This window comes from Salvia hispanica, chromosome 2 (genome assembly GCF_029641045.1).
Source record: "Salvia hispanica isolate PSC_SH4W2 chromosome 2, Shi_PSC_v1, whole genome shotgun sequence".
Classification (NCBI taxonomy): domain Eukaryota; kingdom Viridiplantae; phylum Streptophyta; class Magnoliopsida; order Lamiales; family Lamiaceae; genus Salvia; species Salvia hispanica.
The window spans coordinates 54,059,250-54,074,971 of NC_142693.1; the positions used below are offsets into that span (position 1 = coordinate 54,059,250).

At 36.8% G+C, this 15,722-nt stretch overlaps 2 protein-coding genes and 1 pseudogene across 2 annotated transcripts; 1 reads left to right on the forward strand and 2 right to left on the reverse strand.

Annotated features, from left to right (window-relative positions):
• Nucleotides 1-543: 543 nt before the first annotated feature.
• On the forward strand, nucleotides 544-1,182 carry LOC148932646 (uncharacterized). Its single transcript, XM_089065194.1, has 2 exons — nucleotides 544-853; nucleotides 965-1,182. The coding sequence occupies exons 1-2, from the start codon at nucleotides 544-546 to the stop codon at nucleotides 1,180-1,182; spliced, it is 528 nt and encodes a 175-aa protein (XP_088921320.1).
• A 3,657-nt stretch (nucleotides 1,183-4,839) lies between these two features.
• LOC148932647 (pelargonidin 3-O-(6-caffeoylglucoside) 5-O-(6-O-malonylglucoside) 4'''-malonyltransferase-like) lies at nucleotides 4,840-6,496 on the reverse strand. The gene is made up of 2 exons (XM_089064309.1): nucleotides 5,925-6,496; nucleotides 4,840-5,778 (listed from the first exon to the last, which is right to left on the reverse strand). The coding sequence occupies exons 1-2, from the start codon at nucleotides 6,450-6,452 to the stop codon at nucleotides 5,035-5,037; spliced, it is 1,272 nt and encodes a 423-aa protein (XP_088920435.1). The 5' UTR covers nucleotides 6,453-6,496; the 3' UTR covers nucleotides 4,840-5,034.
• A 5,789-nt stretch (nucleotides 6,497-12,285) lies between these two features.
• LOC148932648 (pelargonidin 3-O-(6-caffeoylglucoside) 5-O-(6-O-malonylglucoside) 4'''-malonyltransferase pseudogene) lies at nucleotides 12,286-13,575 on the reverse strand (annotated as a pseudogene).
• Between the last annotated feature and the right edge of the window lie 2,147 nt (nucleotides 13,576-15,722).

Genomic DNA, 15,722 nt, shown 5'->3' on the forward strand with positions numbered 1-15,722 from the left:
CTAGTTTTGGGAGAAGATCGAGGCGTCGTTTTAGAGTGTCCACTATACAGGAGCCGCGGCTCCCTATAGTGAGAGGGGTGGGCAGCCGCGGCCGCGGCCCTCCTATAGGACCGGCCACGAGCTGCGGCTCCCTTTTTCCGATTTTTTTTTTTTTTTTTTTAATTTCTTCTACAAATATACCCATTTTCCCCCTATTTTTTACACCATTCCAATCTCCACTCTTTTCAGAAGTGTACTGCTGCAATTAGGCAGCTTGCCTATGCCGGACCCGCTGATATGTTCGACGGATACCTACAGTTGGGTGAAACAACTGCTCTGACGGCGCTGAGGCAGTTTTGTAATTGTATCCAGGCCATCTTCGGTCTGGAGTATCTACGGAAGCCAAATGCCGATGAGTGCCAGAGATTGATAGATATGCACGGGCGAGTGCATAATTTTCCGGGGATGATGGGCAGCATCGATTGCATGCACTGGGAGTGGAGGAACTGCCCGGTTGCTTGGAAGGGGCAGTTCACATCTGGATTCAAAGGAAGACACCCAACAATGATACTGGAAGTTGTTGCTGACTACCGACTGCGAATCTGGCATGCCTATTTTGGTGTCGCAGGGTCGAACAACGACATCAACGTACTAGATTCGTCCCATCTCTTCAATGATGAGTGTCGGGGTGAGGGTCCGACGGTCAGATTCATGGCCAACGGGATGCAGTACAACAGGGCATACTACTTAGCCGATGGGATATACCCTCGTTGGCCCGTGTTTGTCAAGACGATCCGGCAGCCGGTTGGGCCGAAACAATCCTATTTTGCGGTCAAACAAGAGAGTGCTAGGAAGGACGTTGAGCGTGCTTTTGGTGTCCTCCAATCGCGATGGGCCATTCTTCGGTGCCCGGTTCGACAATGGCACGAAAATGATGTCGCCTCCATCATGTATGCATGTATCATATTGCACAATATGATAATAGAGGACGAAGGATATTCTGCAGAGAACTGGGCACCGGAAGAGGGTGCAAGTACGAGTCACGGTGTTGCAACCGCCCCAGTGCAGATGGGTGTACCGCGTAGTGATGCATACTTGATCCAATGGTTCGCCGATATGCGGAGGGAAACATCACATACGACACTGCAGGCTGATATGGTAGAAGAGGTTTGGAATCGTAGGGGAGGAGGGCGTAGAGCGTGATATGCGTTGGGAAAGTAGTTTATTAGAAGTCGAGAATTTTCGTTGTATAATTTTACCCCTTTGTATAATACAACGAAGATTTTGTTTTAATTTTAGTTCGTATGCATTTTTTCAATTATTATTGTAGTAGAATTAAAATATAAACAAAATGGAAAAAATTAAATTTTTGGTGGCTTGGCCATGTCCACTATAGTGGGAAACATGGGCATTGGTGGCCCGGCCACGATTTTGTGGCCTGGCCACACTTTGTGGCTTGGCCCGGCCATGTATAGTGCACACTCTTAGTAAATCTAGGGATATTTCTTTTATTGAAGATTTTTATTTTGATTCCTTCGTTTTTAAGTATATTTTTTATGCAATAAACTTATTATTAATATATAGTGGTACTCCTATTTACTATACGACTGTTTATTTTGTGCAATTAATTTAGTTTATTAGATCCTATAAATGTGTTAAATATTAAAAAAATATTTTTTTAGTTTTATTTTCAATTTTGTTGAAATTAACAATTAAATTTGTAATAACAAATACTAGGAATAATATTAAATGATACTCCTATACTAAAGAAATTAACAAAAGGGACTGCAAAAATGATATAAATAACTATTTAAAATTTATATATAAATTAAATAATTATTATTTAAATATTATACTATAATATTAAATTTTTTGTCCGACCCCACGAGCTCTAATTTTTGGATCCGTCATTGGTTGTTAGTTATGTTTCCTATGGTAAACCATCTTTTCACTGTGAAGGGACGAATCTATATTGCCTCCACAAGGGGCAAATGCCCTAATAAAAATTCATGTATGCTAATTTTAATAAATAATTTAAAATTTTGTCTAAAAATCCCTATTTTTACCCCTTTTTAATATATTTAAATATCTTTATGCATATTTTTGCTCCATCCATATAGAATTCCTGACTCCATAGGTGATGAATATGTGCATATTGTTTCCTATATAATACTTTTCACTTGCCATTGTGTTCAAGGGCGAAAGAAAAGTTGGTTGCGGGACAGTTGTTTGAGATTTCGAAGGGATGGTGGTCGCGGCGACGATGTGTGGACAGGTGGAAAGGGTGGCTGACCCATTTATGGCCAAGCTCCTTAGCTTGAGAGAGGTGCTGAGTTGGGTCAAAAGAAAGGGATGGAAAAAGATAGAGTTCAAGATGGATGCACAGTTGGTAGTACTCGCGGTGACAGGTTTACGGATGGATAAATTTATCTTTGGGAAGTGGTAGAAGTCGTAAGCTTTTGAATGAGGTCTGAGGATCCTCTTTAGGTATGTAAGGTGATCGGCGAATTAGGATGCTCACACGCTTGTCCGGGCATCATGTTCTATAATTGAGGGCAAGTATTGGTTGAATTGTATTCCAATTTTTATTTGGGATGTAATCTTTATGGATTTTGTTCGAATAATATATTACATTTAGTGTCATAAAAAATAATATTGTCCACTAATAGTATAACTGTTAACAGTATAATACTCCCTCTGTCCCGCTTTAGGAGTCTCGGTTGAGTCGGACACGTGTTTTAAGAAAGTGTTTGAGTGTGTAATAAATAAATATTGTAGTGGATGTTGGGACCCATTTTTAACACTTTTTTACTTACTTTATAGACATTTTTTTATTAGTTTATCCCAACCGGGACTCCTAAAGCGGACGCCCGAAATTGATTAACCGGGACTCATAAAGCGGGACGAAAGGAGTACAACAAAGGATAAGCATAGCTATTGTATCTGAAGGGACCACTGATAAGTCTTAAGTGGTACTACAAGTGACAAATTTACTTAGATAGTACTCTCTGTGTCTCAAAGAAGATGACTCATTCCTTGGATAGTACGGGATTTTATACAATTTGTGTTGAATGGAGAGAATAAAGTAAGAGAGGGAGAAAAGTAGAGATAGAAGTGTTTTCATTTTTAGTAATTGGATATATTAGTTGGGACAAACCAAAAAGGAAAGTGAGTCATCTTTAGTGGGACGAAGGGAGTACTATCTTACTCCCTCTGTTCCATAGTAATAGAGTCATTTTGCCATTTTGATACGTTCCATAGTAATAAAGTCATTTCCCTGTTTAGTAAAAGTCAACACATTTCTTCTCACCTACTTTACTCTCTCTTACTTTATTCTCTCTTCATTTCTCTACCTTTTTCATTTTTCACTTTATTCTTTCTTTACTTAACTCACCTAATACAATTTTTCTTAATCTCCGTGTCGAAAAGAAACGCCTCCATTACTATAGAACGGAGGGAGTACTAAACTAAAGAATTTGATAAAAGATGGAGAAATTGAATTGAATTCCTGACTCTACCCCTCATCAAAAGTAGTACTCCCTCCGTCCCACATAATTTTACCCAGTTTTCCATTTTGGTTCGTCCCACATAATTTTATCCATTTCATTTTTACCATTTTTGGTAGTGGACCCCATATTCCACTAACTCATTCCTACTCACATTTTATTATAAAACCAATACTTTAAAAGTGGGACCCACATCCCACCAACTTTTTCAACCCACTTTTTATTACATTTCTTAAAACCCGTACCAAGTTAATTTATGTAAAATTATATGGGACGGAGGGAGTACTATATAAGTAAATTTATTAATGTTGCAGTCCCACTTAAGAATTTGAGGTGGGCAGTTATAAAGGAAACTTAAAAAATTGAAAAAAGTAAAAAATAAAGTAAAAAAAAAAATATGTGTTGAGTAGGGGCATTTGCCTCTTAATCCCCTCAAATAGATCCACCCTTGCTTTTGATAATAGACTCATATTCCACTAATTTATCATATTTATATCTTATTACTCCATAATACTCCATCCGTCTCAAGATAAGTGACTTGTATTCCTTTTTGGGGTGTCCTACTATAAGTGACCTATTTCCATTTTTAGCAAAAAATCATCTCTCTTACTTTATTCTCCACCTACTTTATTCTCTCTTCTCTCCTCTACTTTTCCCTCTCTCATACTTTACTCTCTCCACTTTAACTTATTTAAATACCATTCCTTAAATCCCGTGCCCAAAAGAAGTAGGTCACTTATCTTGGGACGGAGGGAGTATATAAAAGTATGACTCATATTCTACTAACTTTTTCAATTCACTTTCTAATAGGAGTATATTTTAAAACCGTGTCAAGTAAAATGGTTCAATTAATCGTGGATGGATAGAGCATGGGCGGAGCCACCATATAAGAAGGTGGGGCAAATGCCCCTCCTCAAATATGTTTATATATACTACGTTACTCCATCCGTCCGTGAATAGGAGTCCTGTTTTTTCATTTTAGTTAGTACACGAATAGGAGTCCAGGTTCACTTTTACCATAAATGGTAGGGTCCTACCTTCCACTAACTCATTCTACTCACATTTCATTTAAAATTAATATATTTACAAGTGGGACTCCTATTTCACTTACTTTTTTTCCACCACTTTTCTTAACATTTCTTAAAACCCGTGGCGCCAAGAAATGAGATTCCTAATGGCGGACGAAGGAAGTATTGTCTAATTTGGCCAAAAATTTAAAATTTTCTTATATTTGCCCCTTCTTCAATTCTCAAATTTTCGTCACATATAATTTTGCTCCATTTCATTTATAATCCTAGCTCCGCCCCTTGGATAGAGTATTATGGATTTGTCATTGAATTAAATACCTTCCTCATATATGAATATGGTGTTTTTCATTTATTTTATTTTTATTTGTTGAAAACTACACATTTTTAAATTTCTAGTGAAAACTACAAATTTATTTGAAACAGGATTGAGGAGCAAATAGTTGAAGCAAACAAACAGAATAAACGAACAAACCGAATAAAATTGCAACACAGTGTAATATATTTGGATAATTCCTTCCTTCCTAGTGTGCAAATGGTTTGATATCCTCATCTTCCTGGAAGCGAGGCATGTCATCTTGGTACAAATGCACCCATGCCTCAATCCCATCTCCCTCTCTGTTCCTCATCAGCACCGAGGCGTTGCTTCGCAGCCGCTGCGGTGTGATGGTCGTCCACACCGGCTTCCCCCACCCGAAATCCATCTCGTAGAATTCGAACTCGCTGCAATCCGAAAACACTATGAAATTAGTCTCCCGGTTCGAAATCGCCTTCATCAAGCTCCCCAAGCTATTTATGATCACGTCGCGTCCGTCCGTATCCTGAGAGAGTATCCCAGCAAGCTCCGCTACATTGGTCCTAACGCCTTCGCCTATCACATCAATGATTTCCCGCACTTCAATATCGTCGGACGCGGCCACAGGAGCCGTGAGCGTGGTGAATGTCAGGTTCGCGCACACGTGCTTCGACTGAGGCGGGATCATCCTCTCCCGCATGTTAATCGGTTGGAAAACCACAAACTCTCTGTTTTTACCGTGCTTGGCCCTATCCAGACGGATCAGGGCCTTTGCTATAACACCAGACACAACCTCAGAATCTGAGATTGTGTCTGGTTTTAATTCAGACTTGAGGCTGGTCAAAGCCGCCTTGTCGAACAGTAGCCTCTTGGCGACAATCTTGGGCTCCTCGACGCTGGATCGCTTCAAATTAACCCCGAAATTGTGCTCTTTGCAGGGGAGCAAAGACGGGATGGTGAAAGAAGGCGTGACCTGGCAATTGAAACAAAAATAATTAAATAATAGTAGTAATATAAAAAGAGAACTGAAAGTCTGAAACCATTATATAAGTCTACTTGTTATATAATGAATTAGTTTTAGGATGGAAACCTATGTAAACCTATGGATTTCTATCTGACCTGAACAGTTTTATTAGGATGGTGGGCGCTTGACCAGGCGGATATAAATGTGGTGATGGACGGTATGTCGAAAATTCGGTGTGAAACGCTGACGGCGATGATGGCGCCGCCGCAGGGGAAATGAGTGGCCTGGATGGACAGGAGTGGATTCGAAGGATCCTCGTCGCATCGGTAGTAGGTATCCGGATACACGTGTTGCAGAATGTCGGCGTCATTCTTTCCGATAAGGTCGTTGAGGTCGACATCGGTGGCTTGTGCTGTGACGAACTCGGCGCCGTTGTCGTTGCAGTGGACAAGGCTTTGTTCCTTGATGTATCTTCCGGCGAGTGGATAGAAGTCCACCAAGATTCTGGCAAGTGATTCTTGCAAGTGAGGTTGGGATTCAGGTTTGGATTGATAGAAGAGAAGAACAGCCAAGTTCATGGGTGATAGACATTTGTCTAGGAAGGAGATTTTGTAATTGTTGAGGTTTGGGGGAGTTGGGGTGAGTGGTTTGATCAACTGTGTGTTAATCTTTTGGATTTTCATGCTTTCTATGGTTGAGATTCTGAAGCTAATGCTATTGTGTTGTGCTCTGCAAACCTCTCAGTCTACACATATATAATACTCCAAATATTGTATAGACACGTGGAAAATGGAGGCATCGTCGAATATTTTGAAAACTGTTTCCAAAACACAAAATGGATGGTCAGCCAAAATGGACTCTAGAATGCATGTGATATATTCTTCGTTCCTTAAAATTTATCACTTATTTCTTTTTTGTCCGTCCCTAAAAATTTATCACATTTCATTTTTACTATTTTTAGTAATGGATCTCACATTCCACTAACACATTATCATTTAAATTTTATTTTAAAACTAATATATAAAAATATGACCCACATGTCACTAACTTTTTCAACTCACTTTCTATTACTCCCTCGTCCCACAAAAGATGTCACACTTGTGGGACGACACGGAATTTTAGAAGGTTTTATTTTGTGTGTTAAATAGAGAGAGAAATATTATTTTTATATTAATGTGAGAGAGAACTTTTTCCAAAAATGGAAATGTGACATCTTTTGTGGGACAAACTAAAAAGGAAAGTGTGACATTTTTTGTGGAACGGAGGGTGTATATTTCTTAAACCTCGTGTCAGATCAAATGGTGGTGACGAATTTTAGAGGATGAAGGGAGTAAAACATATCATTAAATTTAATTTTCTATTACAAGGAACATAAATTTTACACGAAATCCGGGTGTAATAAAGAAAGCTTCATTTTGGTAGAATGTATAGCTTATTCCACCTGTAGAAACAATCCACGATAAACTTGATATATATCTCCACATATAAATATCCTATTTTGCCAATTTTTTGTCTATTCATCAATAAATATCTTATTTATATTTTACTTTCTCCGTCTTTCATAATTTGTCACTATTTGATCCGGCATTAATTTTAAGAAATATAATAGAAAGTGGATTGAAAAAGTTAGTGGCATATGGATCCTACTTTTATATATTAGTTTTATAATAAAATGTTAGTGAGAATGAATTAGTAGAATATGAGGTCCACTACCAAAAATGGTAAAAGTGAAAGGTGACAAATTTTTAGCGACGGACGAAAATGGAAATAAGAGACAAAGTTTCAGGGACAGAGGGAGTACTACTTTTGATAATGTATTTCACATTCCACTAATTTTATCTCATCACATTTCATTATAAAACTAATACCTCCCCCCCCCATCACATAGAAATAGGCTATTTAGAGCTCACACGATTTTAATGTGTAAAGAGCGAAGGAGAAAAAATAGTTGAAATTGTGTGTGGATAGTGGAGTGCTTAAATGATAAAGTAAAAGAGAAGAGGAAAAAGATTGTCATAAATGGACATGGACTATTTCTATGAGACAGATGGAAAATGAAATATGGTCTATTTCTATGGGACAGATGGACAATATAAAAGTAGGACTCGCTTTCCACTAACCTTTTTTTCATCCACTTTATACTACTCCCTTCGTCCCAGAGAAGTTGGCATACTTTGAAAATGGCACGGGATTTTAGGAGGTTTTGTTTTGTGTGTTAAATGGAGAGAGAAAATATCATTTTTATATTCATGTGAGAGAGAACTTTTTCCAAAAAAGGAAATGTGACATCTTTTGTGGAACAAACTAAAAAGAAAAGTGTGTCAACTTCTCTGGGACGGAGGGAGTACATTTCTTAAAATGCATGTCATTTCAAATGTGGATTTGTAATCATGGACAAAAGGTAATAATTAATTCCTCTAACCTCCAATTTATGTTTTATTTTGACCCGATATAGATTTTAAGAATGTGAAGAAAAACGAGTTAGAAAAATTTGTGGAATGTGATTATTCCTACTTTTATACTTAATATATTAGTATTAAAATTAATATTAATATTATAATAAAGTGTATTCTCTCCGTTCTATAGTAGTGGAAACATTTTTTTTCTGGCATGGAGATTAAGAAGTGTTAAGTGTGTTAAATAAAGTAGGAAAAGAAAAATGTGGAGAGAATAAAGTAAGAGTGATGAAAGTAAATGAGAAAAAATATGTTGACTTTACTAAAAAAGGAAATGATTCCACTATTATGGAATATACCAAATGAAAAAATGAGATCCATTACTATAGAACGGAAGAAGTAAGTAACTATGAGGTCCACCGTTAATAATAGTATAAATAAAGAATGAGCTCATATGGTAAACTTGGACATATCATAGGGATGGAAGGAGTAATATTACTCATGACTACATGAGCAGTGACCTAAGCATAAGTGAAAGTCTGAAGTAGTATTTTCGTCTCTGAAAATTTGTCATCTATTTCCTTTTTCGTTTGTCCCTATAATTTTTTCATCTTTCACTTTTACCATTTTTGGTAGTGGACCCTACATTCCACTAACTTTTTTACACTCACATTTTATTATAAAACTAATATATAAAAGTAGGACCCACATGCCACCAACTTTTTCAACTCACTTTCTATTACATTTCTTAAAACCTGTGCCGGATCAAATGGTGACGAATTATTAGGGACGGAGGGAGTAATATTTTTTACACTCCCCTTGCTAATAGCTTCGGTTCTGCATATGAGCATGTAACCTACGCATTAATATATTCAATTCACATACTAAAAACAACAAATCTATGTGACTAAATTTTGTACAATTAAAAACTAATTTATTTAAAAAAAATAGATTTATTTATGCATTTAATTAAAGTATATGGATGCCTATATAATACATGGAAAATGCATAATATTGTGGTCATATATTTATGATTTGTGTATAATTTTATTTATTATTTTGTAACCATAAATGTAATTAGTGCATATTTTTATTCAAATTTTTAAAAAGATAGGAAGAAAATTCAAATATAAAAATAAAAAATGAGGTTAAAGACTAATAAACCTTTTTAATTTGTTCACTTACTATATTTATTATTTTATTATATAATTATTACATTAAATTATTAATATAGCATCATTTTAATATAACAAAATTTGATTGTTATCATCACTCTACTAAAAATTCGGAATTATATTCGTTTTTGTTTGGATGTGATAGTTACGAAAATTAACGTATTCAACTACCGTCGAATATTTTAAGAATTGCTTTTTGATGCTGTAGTCATGAAAATTAGCAAATGTGGATCCGAAATTCCAGATCGTTCCCACGTGAGGTTGATTTGTGACAGCAAATAATTTGATTTGATTTGATTTTATTTTATAAAATATTTATTTGTTTTAGTGTGTGTGGGTGGAAACGTCGGTGCAGTGTGTGTGGGTTGGAATAATTATGCAAAACAAGAGAAAGAGTGGCTATAATACCAATAAATTAAACTGCATGAGTACTATCGTGGCACTTAATTTAAAATTGATTCTAGGAAGTGGGTATGATATTGGTAATATATACACAAAATCGACAAGCCAGCCAATGTCGAACCACGTTTTATACCCATATTTTACTGCTTGTTATTGTTGCTGCGATAATTGTTTTTCTAATATGCTAAGCATGTTTCTTGTAGCTCCACTTTGACTAATTAATTACTGAATCGGGCTATACTACGAACACGAGTTTATTCGAAGTTACATTTGTCTTTCAAAATTTGATTTAGAATTTGGTTATAGCATATGCAATGTGCAGGCCAAAATGGGTCTTTCAAAATTTGATTTAGAATTTGGTTATAGCATATGCAATGTGCAGGCCAAAATGGCTCAATCTCGTCTCTCCAAGACAAAGTAAGTATGGTTGATCCAGAGACAGATCTATATTGAGGGATAGAATCCTTGTAACTCCCACTTATTTTTGATCTACCTATATATAATATTCATTCAATACTGAATCACTCTATTATAGCTCAGTTGGTCCCCTAGTTTAACTAATAACCTAGGTCAGTAGGTCCGGTCAAAAAAAATTTATTGCGCATTTTGTTATTTATTCGGATTTTCTCATAGTTTTTTTTTTTTAAATATAAAAAACGCCCATAGTGGGCGGGGGTTTAGGCAGACCCCCAACTCGTGAATAAATCAAAATGTAATGTTCCAAAACATGATACTAGCCCAAAAATGACTAGTATCGAAAAACAAAAACATAAACAGAGAAACTAACTGAAGCTCCCATAGGTCGGAATGCTCCATGCTATCAAGAACTAAACTATGAACCATGGATTTTCTCATAGCTTGATAACTAAATAAGTTCATTTATTCCTTAATTTACTTATAATTTTTTTTCGTAGCAGTATATTTATAGCTAGATCAATTCATTTGTCCGATTCTAATAGTTAATTCATTACCTAATATTTAATTAATTTATATTTTTTTTCACATTAGTAATTTGATAGTATATTATAATATTTATTAAAGTTATGCTTTTCATTTAAAAAAAATCTATTTCTTCAATTATTTTAAAGTTGACATATATTGTTCATGTCGTGACTATTTCTGGTGTCATTATCACTATACATATACAACAAACATTAGTTTGGATCCTCCAGTACCAAAATTCCGACCCAATGGAGGAAATAGCTCGGTTGAATACATTAGCGGAGAACACAACATAAAGAGTATTACTATACCTTGTTGCTCCTCCTCCTCCCGCACAACACTACCACTACAAAAAATTCGCTAATTAGTGACGGATACTTCGGTCACTAATAAGTGAAATTACTTCCCTACAACAGATTAGTGATAGATCAGATTTTTGGCAGATCCGTCAATAATAAACTTTTCAATAAAAAATTTTAGTGACAGATTTTTCGTCACTAAAGTTACTGTGACGGAAACCATAGGGGACTGCTTTGCATTAGTGACGGAGTATCTGTCACTAATAGTGACTGACACGTTCCAGTCACTAATTCTGTCATTAGTTGTTGAGCTATTGGATGCCGTCACTCATTCCGTCACTATTTTGCACTTTTTTTGTGGTGTACATCCATCGTGATCTGGAGGAAGCCACCCAAAGGCTTGTTCAAGATTATTTTTGTGAGCAACCACGATGGAGAGAGGAATACATTTGACGTTGTTTCAGCATGCGCCAGGAGTTAATTTTGGGCATCGCAAATACGTTTGCGGCTCGGGACGAATTCTCCAACAAATGAGTTGACGTTATTGGCCGGGAGAGTCTTACGACACTACAAAAAGTGTACATCCACAATTCTACATTTTGCTACTGGGCAAATGACAGATTTGTTTGACGAGTACTTGCATATTGCTGAATCTATTGGTCGTGATTTTTGCAGAGAAGTTCACGGAATTTTCAGAGCAGAATATCTCCATGATTGACATTTACAACAGCTAATTGGCATCGCGTGAAATTGATCTTAGCCGTTTGTTTTTAGATCGGATGAACTCTATGATTACATATCATAAATAGATTTGGTGATGACTGACGAATTGTCAGATTTACGATACATTGCTTGATTTGTGCATGTTTTGATGGATGATATGATGGAATAAATTGGTCTCAAGTCTCAACATTTAAACGACCATTAAAAGTTTTGTTGTTTATTCTTTGTCTTCTCTAACTAATTAAGAAAAACTAGTACTTTCTTCGTCCCCCATAATTTGTCACCATTTGATCTGACACGTGTTTTAAGAAAATGTAATAGAAAGTGGGTTGAAAAAGTTAATGGTATGTAGGTCCTACTTTTATATATTAGTTTTATAATAAAATATGAGTGGGAATGAGTTAGTGGAATATGGAGCCCACTACCAAAAATGGTAAAAGTGAAAGGCGACAAATTTTTAGGGACGAACGGAAAAGGAAATTGGTGACAAATTTTTAGAGACGGAGGGAGTATTAAATTAGATAAAATAAAGTAAAACCAAATACTCTTGTACACAACACAGGACGAAATCGATCCCATCTAGATTGCGCAGAGTGTAGCAATCTCATGGTCTCGCTCAAACAATTCCATGTCCTTCTTCTCCAAATGCACCCACGCCTCGATCCCATCTCCGTCCCTGCTTCCCAGCACAACCACCGTATTCGCCACCGTGTGCGGCGCAACGCTCGCCCACACCGGCTTCCCCCATCCCAAATCCACTCCGTAGAACCCAAACTTACTATAATCGGTGAACGTCAGAACATTGTCTTCCCCGCTCATGAACGTTCTCCCGGCAGTCCTCAGTGGCTCCAACACCGTCTCGTTGCGCCTATCCTCACCCAGCCCCAGTATCCCACCGCACACCGCCACGGATCTGCTGACGGCCTCCCCCAGCAGATCCGCCACCTGCTGGATCTCGCCTGCGCTGCAGCGGGCGAGAGACAGCAGGACCAGATTCCCGCAAGCGGTTTTACTCAGGGGAGGGTCTGTCCTCCCGCGCATGTTAACCGCTTGGGTAATCAAACACCCCCTGGATCGGCCGTGTTTGGCCCCATCCAGGGCGATCAGGGCTTCTGCTATGAGGGCACATACCGCCTGGACCCTGGACACCCTCTGGTCAGCCCTAAAGCAACAACGTTGCTTTAGGGCCGCTATGGCTTCCTTGGTGAAGGAAAACCTCTTCACTGAAATCCTTTCCATGTCTAGGAAACGGATGGCAGCGCCTGAGGAGGCATTGCTCTGGCTCCTGCTGGGGAACATAGTGGCGCCGTCAAAGGTGACTGCCGCTTCCGTTTCTGGTTTTGAAATGATTGTGTTGGACCAATTGAGGAGGAAGGTGCTCAGGGCGGATACGTCGAATATCTTGTGGGAGATGCTGACGCCCACGACGAGGCCCCCGCACATGAGGCGTGTGGCCTGGATAGACAGGATGGGATAAGTAGGCAACTCGACTTGCTTTTTCTCGCGAGGGAGGAAAGCGTCGAGATTTTGGTGATCTCTCTCGGTGAGGAGGGTGGTGAGTTCGGTGTCGGGAGCCTCGGCTTCGACAAGCTCGGCGCCTTGGTCACTACAATCAACGATTTGGTCTTTGAGGATGAATCTTCCAGCTAGAGGGTAGAAGGAGGGTAGAACTTTGGATAGTGATTGTTCCAAGTTGATTGAATTGGGATTGGATGGGTAAAAGAGAAGGACTCCTACTTCCATTAGTGGGAGAATCTCATCTATAAATGACAATTTGTAGATTTTCAGATTCGGGGGAGTTGGATTGCATGGTTTTACAAGCTTTCTCTTCAATATTTGCACCTTCATTGTGTTTTGCTTGTATGCCATCTAATACCACAATCTCATCTATTTATATAAATCCTTCATTACCTTCAGAATTTATTGCAAATAAAAAATGCTACTACTTCCTAACTTGGTGTTGGATTAATGAGTTATGCACCCTTTTCTTACCCTTAGAAAACGGAAACAGAATCCTCTCCTAATTCAAATTCAATGGCAGTAAGTATTGTTAGAGAAGTCGCACTTCGTTTTTTACGTTCAGAAAGTTTGAGATATTCATTGATGCGGGAAATATGAGATTCTGGAATGCAAAGTACTAGCATGTGTAAAATCTTTAGTAATGAACTACTCTCTTCAATCGCGATTAGAAGTCTCATTTTTTTTTAAATTTCAATCTGTTTTACTATAAATATTAATAGGACTTATATTCTACTAATTTATTTTATTTATATATTTTAAAATTAATATATACAAGTAAAATTCGTATACTATATGCTTTTTTTATTAATTTTTTTAACATTTCTTAACACTTGTTACGAATACGTTGTTTATAATATATGGTATTGCTATAACTGTTTTAAGTTGGAATTATACAACAGGGATTAAAATATTGTAAGGGGTAGCCGACCAAGTTAGACCTTGTAATTTGATCTCAGGATTATACTAATATGTCACGTGCTTAATTAATAAATTATGTTTCGGGCCATGGGAAATGTTTATTGTTAGATGTGTTGGGCATTGTTCCATTTCACACTAAAATCAAAATTTGTATCAGATCGAGGAGAGAACGATTAGGTGCTAACTACTGATTAAGTATATTTGATCGTTCCCAGCTGTAAAACTACGATCCATATTATGTTCAATTTTTTTTTGTTGAAAACCTTTTATTTACATATAATTCATGTGTTTGAAATTATGATAGCATATTGTACAGCTCGAAAAGTTCAACTATGAGTTAAGACATACTCCCTTCATCTCACTTTAAGCGTAACATTTCTATTTCGGCATGAGATACTCCCATCATCTCATTTTAAGTGTAATATTTCTATTTCGGCACGAAATTTTATACAGTATTGTTTTCTGAGTTGTGGAGAGTGTAAAATAAGAGAGAAAAGAAAAGTAGAGAGAGTGATGTTCTATTTTTAGAAGTGTATCATTTTCGGACCCTTCCAAATTATTTACATTATTTTTATTTGAAGTAAAAATCAGAGTATTTAATTAAGATATTAGACTTGGTTAAATGTTCCTTTATTAAGTATTCTCTAATTATATGTGAAATGCTAATTTTGTTACACTAATTATTCATGCTTCAATTTACGATGTAAAAATGAAAAGTGAGAGTAGTATGGATCCGAAATTCCAGATCGTTCCCACGTGAGGTTGATTTGTGACAGCGAATAATTTGATTTGATTTTATTTTATTTTATAAAATATTTATTTGTTTTGGTGTGTGTGGGTGGAAACGTCGGTGCAGTGTGTGTGGGTTGGAATAATTATGCAAAACAAGAGAAAGAGTGGCTATAATACCAATAAATTAAACTGCATGAGTACTATCGTGGCACTTAATTTAAAATTGATTCTAGGAAGTGGGTATGATATTGGTAATATATACACAAAATCGACAAGCCAGCCAATGTCGAACCACGTTTTATACCCATATTTTACTGCTTGTTATTGTTGCTGCGATAATTGTTTTTTTAATATGCTAAGCATGTTTCTTGTAGCTCCACTTTGACTAATTAATTACTGAATCGGGCTATACTACGAACACGAGTTTATTCGAAGTTACATTTGTCTTTCAAAATTTGATTTAGAATTTGGTTATAGCATATGCAATGTGCAGGCCAAAATGGCTCAATCTCGTCTCTCCAAGACAAAGTAAGTATGGTTGATCCAGAGACAGATCTATATTGGGGGATAGAATCCTTGTAACTCCCACTTATTTTTGATCTACCTATATATAATATTCATTCAATACTGAATCACTCTATTATAGCTCAGTTGGGCCCCTAGTTTAACTAATAACCTAGGTCAGTAGGTCCGGTCAAAAAAAATTTATTGCGCATTTTGTTATTTATTTGGATTTTCTCATAGTTTTTTTTTTTAAAATATAAAAAACGCCCATAGTGGGCGGGGGTTTAGGCAGACCCCCAACTCGTGAATAAATCAAAATGTAATGTTCCAAAACATGATAC

Coding starts and splice junctions, on each gene's coding strand:
- LOC148932647 (XM_089064309.1), bottom strand. CDS start 6,452: ATGAAAATCCAAAAGATTAACACACAGTTGATCAAACCACTCACCCCA. Junction 5,779..5,924: donor ATCCTAATAAAACTGTTCAG/GTCAGATAGAAA, acceptor TTCAATTGCCAG/GTCACGCCTTCTTTCACCAT.
- LOC148932646 (XM_089065194.1), top strand. CDS start 544: ATGATACTGGAAGTTGTTGCTGACTACCGACTGCGAATCTGGCATGCC. Junction 854..964: donor GGACGTTGAGCGTGCTTTTG/GTGTCCTCCAAT, acceptor ATATGATAATAG/AGGACGAAGGATATTCTGCA.